This window comes from Lepus europaeus, chromosome X (assembly GCF_033115175.1).
Source record: "Lepus europaeus isolate LE1 chromosome X, mLepTim1.pri, whole genome shotgun sequence".
Taxonomy (NCBI): domain Eukaryota; kingdom Metazoa; phylum Chordata; class Mammalia; order Lagomorpha; family Leporidae; genus Lepus; species Lepus europaeus.
The window spans coordinates 97,150,345-97,161,115 of record NC_084850.1 but is presented as its reverse complement, the minus strand read 5'-3'; the positions used below and the strand labels follow the sequence as shown (position 1 = coordinate 97,161,115).

At 42.5% G+C, this 10,771-nt stretch overlaps 1 protein-coding gene across 1 annotated transcript; it reads right to left on the bottom strand.

Moving 5' to 3' along the window:
- Nucleotides 1-7,280: 7,280 nt before the first annotated feature.
- LOC133752962 (heterogeneous nuclear ribonucleoprotein A1-like) lies at nucleotides 7,281-8,423 on the bottom strand. The gene has a single exon (XM_062183272.1). It carries the CDS (start codon nucleotides 8,421-8,423, stop codon nucleotides 7,554-7,556), a length of 870 nt encoding a protein of 289 aa, XP_062039256.1. The 3' UTR covers nucleotides 7,281-7,553.
- Nucleotides 8,424-10,771: the final 2,348 nt, after the last annotated feature.

Below are 10,771 nucleotides of genomic sequence, written 5' to 3'. Positions count from 1 at the left end.
TATATCACCAGGCAATTGAAGAAAATCTGCTACATGTAGAAAAGAGATCAAAATAAGCAAACGGGAAAGTAGGACCCCCCCAAAGACTCCAATCATCATATGACATTCTGAAAATGGCAAAACTACGGAGACAGCAAAGATATGTTTCCCACAGCACCTTCCTTGGAGGGGTGTGAGGGGAAGGTCAGTCCTAAGGAGCTCTGGAATGTCTTCAAGCTCATTCTTCCATTATCTTGAGAAATTGGACCTGGTTTCCCTTTTGATAGTGCCAATCCATACTAATATTTTTATCAAATGGCCACACTCTTGTTCTGTCTAGACTTTCTCATTTTCTTTTTTCAATATGGATAGGTTGAGAATTTTCCAAATTTTTAAGTTTTGCTTTCCTTTTGATTAGCAATTTCTTTCTTAAATCATTTTTCTCCTTCTACCGTTTCACTATAGCCAGTAAAAAAACCCAGCCTGCTCTTTAAACAATTTGCTGAGAAATAGCTTGAGTTATTCATAAAAAATAGAATGGTTGTTACCAGGAGCTAGAGAAAGGTGATTGGTAATGTTGGGCAAAATTTTAGTTAGACAGATGGAATAAGTTTATACTTACGTTGCATACTCACAAATTATTAAAAGATGGATTTTACGTGATCTCATTGAAAAAGAAATGTGAAGTAATACCTACGGTAATAACTCCATTTAACCATCCTACAATGTATACATATTTCTTTTCTTTTTTTAAAGATTTATTTATTTGAAAGTCAGAGTTACACAGAGAGAGGAGTCAGAAAGAGAGAGAGAGAGAGAGAGAGAGAGAGAGAGAGAGAGAGAGAAAGGTCTCCCATCCGATGGTTCACTCCCCAACTGGCTGCAATGACTAGAGCTGTGCCGATCCAAAGCTGGGAGCCAGGAGCTTCTTCCAGGTCTCCCACATGCGTGCAGGGGCCCAAGGACTTGGGCCATCTTCTACTGCTTTCCCAGGCCATAGCAGAGAACTGGATCAGAAGTGGAGCAGCTGGGCTGGGACTCGAACCAGCAACCATATGGGATGCCGGGCTTCAGTGTATACATATTTCAAAGAATCATATTTGCACCACAAATGTTTCTATTTTTGTCAATTAAAAAAAGATATAGCTTCCACTAAATATCCACTTTGATTGCTTACAAGATCTACCTTCCAGGGCCGGCATTGTGGTTAAGCCACTCCATTCCAGCTCCCTGCTAATGTTCTTGAGAAAGCACAGGAAGATGGCCTGAGTGCTTGGGCCATTGCTACCCACATGGGAGACCTAGATGGAGGTGCAGGCTCCTGGCTTCAGCCTGGCTGAGTCCTGGCCATTACAGCCATCTGGGGAGTGAATCAGTGATGGGAGATCTCTTTCTCTCCCTGTAACTCTTTCAGATACATTTTTTTTCAAATTTTTTTTTCTTAAAAAGGTCTACCTTCTTCAAAACTCTAAGACATGAACATTTTAAAATGATTATATCAAGGTAATTAACATATCTATCATTCATACATTTATCATTTTTCTTTTTTCTTTCTTTCTTTTTTTTTTTTTTTGACAGGCAGAGTGGACAGTGAGAGAGAGAGAGACAGAGACAGGTCTTCCTTTTCCATTGTTTCACCCCCCCAATGGCCGCTGCGGCCAGCGCACCGCGCTAATCCGAAGCCAGGAGCCAGGTGCTTCTCCTGGTCTCCCATGCGGGTGCAGGGCCCAAGCACTTGGGCCATCCTCCACTGCCTTCCCGGGCCATAGCAGACAGCTGGCCTAGAAGAGGGGCAACCAGGACAGAATCCGGCGCCCCAACCGGGACTAGAACCCGGTGTGCTGGCGCCGCAGGCAGAGAATTAGCCTATTGAGCCGCGGCGCCAGCCACACTTATCATTTTTAAAGTTTAACTTATTTGAGACAGACAGAGGGCTTCCATTTGCTGGTTCTGTACCCAATTACCCTTAACAGCTTTGGGCTGGGGGCTGAGCCCATGAGCTGGGAACACAATCTAGGGGGTGTCCCATGTGGGTGACGGGGACTCAGTTACTTAGCCATCACTATTGCCTCCCAAGTCTGCAATAACAGTAAGCTGAAATCAGGAGCTGCTCGGAGCCAGGTATTAAACCCAAGTTCTGCTATAGGGAACATTGGTGTCTTAACTGCTTGACCAAATGCCTGCCTCGTTTATCATTTTATGGTGAGAATACTTATAATCTATTCTTTTAGCAATTTTGAAACATTATTATTAACTATGATAATCATGTTGTGAACTAGATCTCCAAAACTTACTCCTCTTGTCTAACTAAAATTTTTTGTGTCCTTTGGTCTACATCTCTTCATTCCCCTTTGCCACCTCTTTACCCAATAGTAACCACTATTCTGCTCTCTACTTCTTTTAAGATTTTATTTATTTATTTGAAAAGTAGAGTTACAGACGAGAGAAGGAGAGACAAAGAGAAATGTCTTCCATCTGCTGGTTCACTCCTCAAATGGCTGCAACAGCAGGAGCTGAGCCAATCCAAAGCCAGGAGTCAGGAGCTTCCTCCGGGTCTCCCATGAGGGTGCAGGGGCCCGTGGACTCAGGCCATCTTCTACTGCTTTGCCAGGCCCTAGCAGAGAGCTGGATCAGAACTGGAACAGCCGGGACACAGACTGGTGCAAGCAGAGGCTTAGCCTACTATGCCACAGTGCCGCTCCGCGCACCCCCCCCCCCCCCCCGCCCGCCATCTGCTCTCTACTTCTGTAAGTTTGACTTTTTCAGATACCTTATATAAATGAGATCATGCAGTATTTGACTTTCTATGCCTGGCTTATTTCACTTAGCATATTGCCTTCCAAGTTTATCTGGGTTGTTGTAAATGACAGACTTTCTTTCTTAAGGCTGAATAGCTTCCATTGTGTAAATACACCATATTACCTTCACCCATTCATCCATTGATGGACACTTAAGTTGATTCCATCTTGGCTATTATGAATAGTGCTGCAATAAACACAGGAGATCAGATATCTCTTTAACATACAGACTTTGGATATATACACAGTGGTGGATTGCTAGGTCATATAGCACTTCTATTTTCAATTTTGGGGGAATCTCATGACTTCCATAACAGCTGTACTAAGTTACATTCCCACCAGAAGTGTTTAAGTGTTCCCTTTTTTCCACATCCTTCTCAAAATGTGTTGTTTTGTCTTTCTGGTGATAACTATTGTAAGGATTGTGAGATGATAACTCATTGTGGTTTTATTTTTTTATTTTTTTTTTTCAGAGTCTATTGATTATTTTTTTTCTTTTTTTTTAACTTTTATTTAATGAATATAAATTTCCAGTGTACAGCTTATGGATTACAATGGCTTCCCCCTCCCATAACTTCCCTCCCACCCACAACCCTCCCCTCTCCCGCTCCCTCTCCCCTTCTATTCACATCAAGATTCATTTTCAATTCTCTTTATATACAGAAGATCAATTTAGTATAAAGGTTTCAACAGTTTGCACCCACATAGAAACACAAACTGAAACATACTGTTTGAGTACTAGTTATAGCATTAAATCACAATGTACAGCACATTAAGGACAGAGATCCCACATGAGGAGCAACTGCACAGTGGCTCTTGTTGTTGACCCAACAAATTGACACTCTAGTTTATGGCGCCAATAACCACCCTAGGCTGTCGTCATGAGTTGCCAAGGCTATGGAAGCCTTCCAAGTTTGCCAACTCTGATCATATTTAGACAAGGTCATAAAAGACAGAGTGAGGATAGTAACCAATGATCCTAAGAGTGGCATTTACCAGGTTTGAACAATTATACAGCATAGGGGGAAGAGGACCATCAGTACACACAGGTTGGGAGTAGAGCCATTGGTGGTAGAGGTTATGATTACAAAGGAATGAGGCCCAAGTGCGCTAGACAGGGTCTAGAACAAAGGACAGAGTCATTATTAGAGGAGCTAAGAAAGGTGCTGTCTAAGCTACAATTAAGTTTTCTGATAGAGAGGCAAATAGAACCTGATAGAAGGGGCTTGATAATAATCTGTTGGGCTTTAGGCCTTGTAAGTTAAGAGGCCCAGACCTATCTATCTCCTCACATGGGGTATATCCTAAGGGAGGTGTGAACCTCCTAGGGGAAGGCACTCTGTTGACTTTCATTACTTGGCTGGCCTGGGAGGAGAGCTGGCCAGGTAAAGGCAGGTGGCATCTCTAACAAGAAATTTACAGTTCTGCCTGCAATGTTGCTGACCCTACTTGACCATCCCCTCAGCTGCAGTGGTCACTTTGGAAGTTGGGCTGAGTGAAGGGCTTTTCAGCTTAGAGCCAATAAGATCTGTGGCTCTGACCTGGGCATCCTTCGACTCTCATTGTGGTTTTAACATACATTTCCCTGATGATTAGAAATCTGCTGGTCATTTGTGTGTCTGTTGAGAAATGTCTAGTCAGGTTCTCTTCCCATTTTTTTTAGAAATTGGTTTTTTTTTTTTTTTTGGTTTGTTTGTTTTATTACATTGAGTTGAGTTCCTTGTGTATTTTGGGTATTAATTGTTTATCAAATATATGGTGTGCAAATAGTCTCTCTCAGTCCATAGGTTGGCTCCTCACTCTGCTAATTATTTCTCTTGTTGTGTAGGAGCTTTTTAGTTTGATGCAATCCTACATGTCTGTGTTTGCTTTTGTCACCCGTTCTTTCAAGGTCACATCCAAAAACTCATTGCTGAAAGCAACGTCATGGAGATTTTCTGTTATGTTTTCTCTCAGTAATTTTATTATTTCAGGTCTTACATTTAAATGCTTAGTCCCCTTTGAGCTGACGTTTGTATACGATGTGAGATAAGGATGCGATTTGTCTTTCTGCATGTGGACATCCAACACCATTTATTGAAAGGAATATCCTTTTCACATTGTATGCTTTTGGCACCTTGAGGAAAAAGCAGTTGTCCCAACATGATGTTCATGTCTGGGATCTCCTCTGTTCTGTTCCAGTTTTTATGCTAGATTTTCTGTTCTATTTTTTACGCTAGTATCATGCTGTTTTGATTAGCATAGAATTGCAGTGTATTCTGAAATCAGGTAGTATAATGCTTCCAGCATTGTTCGTTTTGTTTTCAATTCAGCCAATTTCCTTTTCACATAACAAGAATGACCCTTCCTCCAATCTCCAATAACAAGTTCCTCATTCCTGTCTGGGACTTCACCAGATTGGCCTTTACTACCCCCATTTCGACCACTATTCTGTTCCTGACCTCACCAGAATCTCTTAATGGCCCCCTCATGGTCATTAAGGATTTCGCTAGTATGCACCACGAAAGTCTTCCAACCTGTCCCCATTACCCTGTTCCAATGCTGCTCGTACATTTTTAGGTGTTTGTTACAGCGACATTTCCCCCCACCCCCACACCCAGCACCAATGACCTATCTTAGTATGCTTGAGCCGTAATATATAACAAAATGCTATAAACTGGGTATCTTATAAACAAGAAAAATTTATTTCTCACAGTCTGGAAGCTAGGAAGTCTAAGCTCAGGACATCAGAGAATTAGGTATCTGGTGAGAGCCTACCTTCTGGTTCACAGATGCACATTCTAGCTGTGTCTTTTTTTAAAAAAAAAAAACTTATGTATTTATTTGAAAGTCAGAGTTACACAGTGAGAGGAGAGGTAGAGAGAGAGAGAGAGAGAGAGAGAGAGAGAGAGAGAGAGAGGTCTTCCATCCGCTGGTTCACTCCCCAGATGGCTGCAACAGAGCTGCGCTGATCTGAAGCCAGACGCAGGAGCTCCTTTCAGGTCTCCCATGAGGGTGCAGGGACCCAAGGACTTGGGCCATCTTCCTCTGCTTTCCCAGGTCATAGCAGAGAGCTGGATCAGAAGTGGAGCAGCCGGGACTCAAACCGGCGCCCATATGGGATGCCAGCACTACAGGAGATGGCTTTACCCACTACACCACAGCACCAGCCCCTAAAATAAACCTTTAAAAGCTAAAATGTCTATAGTTGTGAGCTATAGTCTCCTTGCTGTGCTGTAAAGCATTAGAACATATTCCCCTATGTAACTATATTTTTCTGTTATTCAACTTCCCTCTGTCTTGCTTGTGCTTGCCCCTTTCCAACTTCTAATGACCACTATTCTGTCTACTTTCATTAAATAAACTTTTAGCTTCCACATATGAGAGAGACCATGCAGTATTTGTCTTTCTGTGCATGGCTTATTTCGCTTAGCAGTGTCTTCCAATCCCATCCATGTTGCTTCAATGACATGATTCCATTCATCTTTATGGTTGGATAACATTCCATTGTATATATATATGGACACCTCAGTTGATTCCATATCTTTTTACAGTCAGCATATAATTGTTGAACAACTTATTGTTTTACAGTATTGTAATGTGATCCATGTGTGCGATGTGTAATGATCAAATCAAGGTAAGTAGCATTTCCATCTCCTCAAATAATCTCATTTCAAATTCTTCCCCTCAAATTCTTTTCTAAGGTAGAATTAGTTGTTGTCGAATCTAGTTGCCCTATTCTACATAACATTGGAACTCTACCCCCTCAACTTTGCTTTGCCAGCCATTATCTATCCTTTCACTAGTCGCCCTTCTTACTCCTCTTTCTAGCCTCCACTGACTTCTAGTCTACTCTCTGTGTATGCTTAAATTTTTAACCCCCCAAACTGAGTGAGAATCTACTCTATCTTTCTGTGTCTGGCTGATTTTACTTAACATGAAATCCTCTAGTTCCATCCATGTTACTGCAAATTATGGGAGAGCCACATATCTCACATTTACTTTATCCATCCACTGGTTGATCTCATGTCTTGGCTATTGTAAATAGTGTTGTGATAAACACAACTGTGCAGGTACCTCTTTGATATACTGATTTCATTTCCTTTGGATGGTCTACCTAATAGTGGGATAGATGGATCCTATGGTAGTTCTAATTTAAGTTTTTTGAGGAAACTCTATACTGTTTTCCATACGGTTGTACTAATTTACACTCTCCCCAGCAGTGTATGTAAGTTCCTCTTTCTCCTCATCCTTGCCAGCATTTGTTTGTTTGACTTTTTGATGATAGGAAATTTAAGGTGAGGTGATATTTCTTTGTAGTTTTACTGAAGATTAGTAATGTTGAGCATTTTTTTCAGATGCTATTGGCTTCCTGAATCTGAGTATTCATATATTTCAGCAATTCTAAAATATTCTCAACCATTACATTTTATTTTATTATTTTTTTTAAAAAGACACATTTATTCAGGGTCATGATCAGACTATTACATTTAGCAATCAACAGCATGGGTGCAAAAGAAAAAAAAAAGAAAAAACTACATTAAAACCCTTTGTTGGGATGCTTTACACTTTCCACAGAACAGAAACTAAAATAACCTGTTATACAATTAGTCACAAATACAGTCCTCGAGTTTTTTTGCCCATACACATGAGTATTGTCTAAAACATGTCTTCTTTGTAGCAGCCAGGCCCTGCCACCACTGTGCTTGGCTGAGTTCACAAATCTGTTGTAACCTGGAGCCTCCCTGTCACTTCTCTGGCTCTCCTCTCCTGCTAAGCTTTGTTTCCTGGTAGTCATTAAAACCTTCTGCCACTGCCATAGCTGCTGCTGCTGCTAGAACCGCCATAGCCACCTTGATTTCGTGGTTTGGCAAAATATTGGCCGCCACCACCATAGGGGCCAGAGCTTCTGCCTCCAAAATTTCCTCCCTTCATGGGTCCAAAATTTGAAGATTGATTGTTGTAATTGCCAAAATCATTGTAGCCTCCGCTGCCTCCAAAATTGCTTCCGTCATTACCAAATCCATTGTAACCATCCCCACTGCCACCATAACCACCACCGCCGCGGCTGCCGCCAAAGCCACCTCTCGGGGTGGACGAAGCGCTGGCCATCTCCTGCTTCGACAGGGCCTTCCTCACTTCACAGTTGTGGCCGTTCACAGTGTGGTATTTCTGAATGACAATCTTATCCACGGAGTCATGGTCGTCGAAGGTCACGAAAGCAAAGCCCCTCTTCTTGCCACTGCCTCGGTCAGTCATGATCTCAATCACCTCGATTTTCCCGTACTGCTCAAAGTAATCTCGGAGGTGATGCTCTTCAGTGTCTTCTTTAATGCCACCCACGAAGATCTTTTTCACAGTGAGGTGGGCGCATGGTCTTTGGGAATCTTCTCTCGACACAGCCCTCTTTGGTTCCACAACTCTTCCATCCACTTTGTGTGGCCTTGCATTCATGGCCGCATCCACCTCCTCCACGGTGGCGTAGGTGACAAACCCAAAGCCCCTGGAGCGCTTGGTGTTCGGGTCTCTCATTACCACGCAGTCCGTGAGCGTGCCCCATTGCTCAAAATGGCTCCTCAGGCTCTCATCGGTCGTCTCAAAGCTCAGTCCTCCAATAAAGAGCTTCCGCAGCTGCTCGGGCTCCTTCGGGGACTCTGACTTCGACATGACATGACGGCGGTGGGAAGAGAGAACTCGACGATGCTTCCTCGGCGGTGTCCGCAGGCAGAAAGGTCAACCATTGCATTTTAAAGGCGGGCACTGTGGTATAGTGGGTAAAGCCACCGCCTGCAGTGCTGGCATCCTACATGGCTGCCGGTTCAAGTCCTGGCTCCTCCATTTCTGATCCAGTTCTCTGCTATGGCCTGGGAAAGCAGTAGAAGATGGCCCAAGTCCTTGGGACCCTGCACCCATGCGGGAGACTCAGAGGAAGCTCCTGGCTCCTGACTTCAGATCGGCTCAGCTCCGGCCTTTACCACCATCTGGTGAGTGAATCAGTAGATGGAAGACCTCTCTCTCTCTCTCTCCCTCTCCCTCTCCCTCTCCCTCTCCCTCTCCCTCTCCCTCTCCCTCTCTCTCTCTTCCCCTTTCTCTGCCTTTCTGTAACTCTGCCTTTCAAATAAATAAATAAATAAATCTTCAAGTATTCTGTCTACACTTCTGTCTTGGAATATACAGGGAAATCTCCTTCATAGTCTCCATCTTTATTCCCTTTCTGCTGTATTCTAAATAATTTTATCAGATCTGTCTTCTACATCATCACATCTCCCTTCAGCTTGTTTTTAAGATTTATTTATTTGAACGTCGGAGTTACACAGAGAGAGAAGGAGAGGCAGAGAGAGAGAGAGAGGGAGAGAGGTCTTTCATCCACTGGTTCACTCCCCAATTGACTGCAACGGCCAGAGCTGTGCCGATCCGAAGCCAGGAGCCAGGAACTTCTTTCAGGTCTCCCACGTGGGTGCAGGGGCCCAAGGACTTGGGCCATCTTCCACTGCTGTCCCAGGCCACAGCAGAGAGCTGGATCAGAAATGAAGCAGCTGGGACTCAAACCAGCGCCCATATGGGATGTCAGCAGTGCAAACAGCGGCTTTACCCACTACGTCATAGCACCGGCCCCTCCCTTCAGCTTAGTGTTCTGTTTAACTTGTATAGTTAATCTTATCAATGGCTATATTTTTCTTTTTATTTATTTATTTATTTTTATTTTTATTTTTTTAACTTTTATTTAATGAATGTAAATTTCGAAAGTACAGCTTATGGATTACAATGGCTTCCCCCCAAAAAAAACTCCCTCCCACCTGCAACCCTCCCCTTTCCCGCTCCCTCTCCCCTTCCATTCACATCAAGATTCATTTTCAATTCTCTTTATATACAGAAGATCAGTTTAGTATATATTAAGTAAAGATTTCAACAGTTTGCCCCCACATAGCAACACAAAGTGAAAAAATACTGTTGGAGTACTAGCTATAGCATTAAATAACAGTGTACAGCACATTAAAGACAGAGATCCTACATGATATTTTTTAAAAATCAATTAATTTTCTATGCAATTTCCAATTTAACACCAGGTTTTTTTTTTTCATTTCAATTATCTTTATATACAGAAGATCAATTCAGTATATGCTAAGTAAAGATCTCATCAGTTGCACCCACACAGAAACACAAAGTGTAAAAATACTGTTTCAGTACTAGTTATAGCATTACTTCACATTGGACAACACATTAAGGACAGATCCCACATGGGATGTAAGTACACAGTGACTTCTGTTGCTGACTTAACAATTTGACACTCCTGTTCATGGCGTCAGTAATCTCCCTAGGCTCTAGTCATGAGTTGCCAGGGCTATGGAAGCCTTTAGAGTTTGCTGACTTTGATCTTATTCCGATAGGGTCATAGTCAAAGTGGAAGTTCTCTCCTCCCTTCAGAGAAAGGCACCTCCTTCTTTGATGGCCCCGTTCTTTCCACTGGGATCTCACTCGCAGAGATCTTTCAGTTAGGGTTTTTTTTTTTTTTTTTTTTTTTTTGCCAGAGTGTCTTGGCTTTCCATGAAATGGCTATATTTTTCAATTCTGTAAGTTTTCTCTTTTTACAGCCATTTAAAAAATACTTTGCACATCTTCTTTTATGTCTCTTAGTTTAACTTACTGTTTCTTAATGTCTATATGATAATTCTGTTAGCCGAAATTCCTAGGGATCTAATTATGCTTTTTTCCCTTTCTGCTGTTTCTTCTTCATAGGAGATTGTTTCTTCCTGTGTTTTATGAGAATGGAATTTGAGCTCCTATTTGATAGGGCCTTGTGGGAGTCCTGTGGAGAATGTGCCTTCAGAAAAGTTCTGGCTTTGATTCTGCCAGGCAGCTACAGCCTCGAATCTCACCAGTCTGGGAGCGTATTTAATGTTAATCTACCAGACTGAAGGATCCTAGGTGATGAATGTGGAGTAAATCCCAACCAAAAATCATCATGGGAGTTGCCAACTCCTTACCAACACTGTTTCTCATCCTCGCTGGTCATT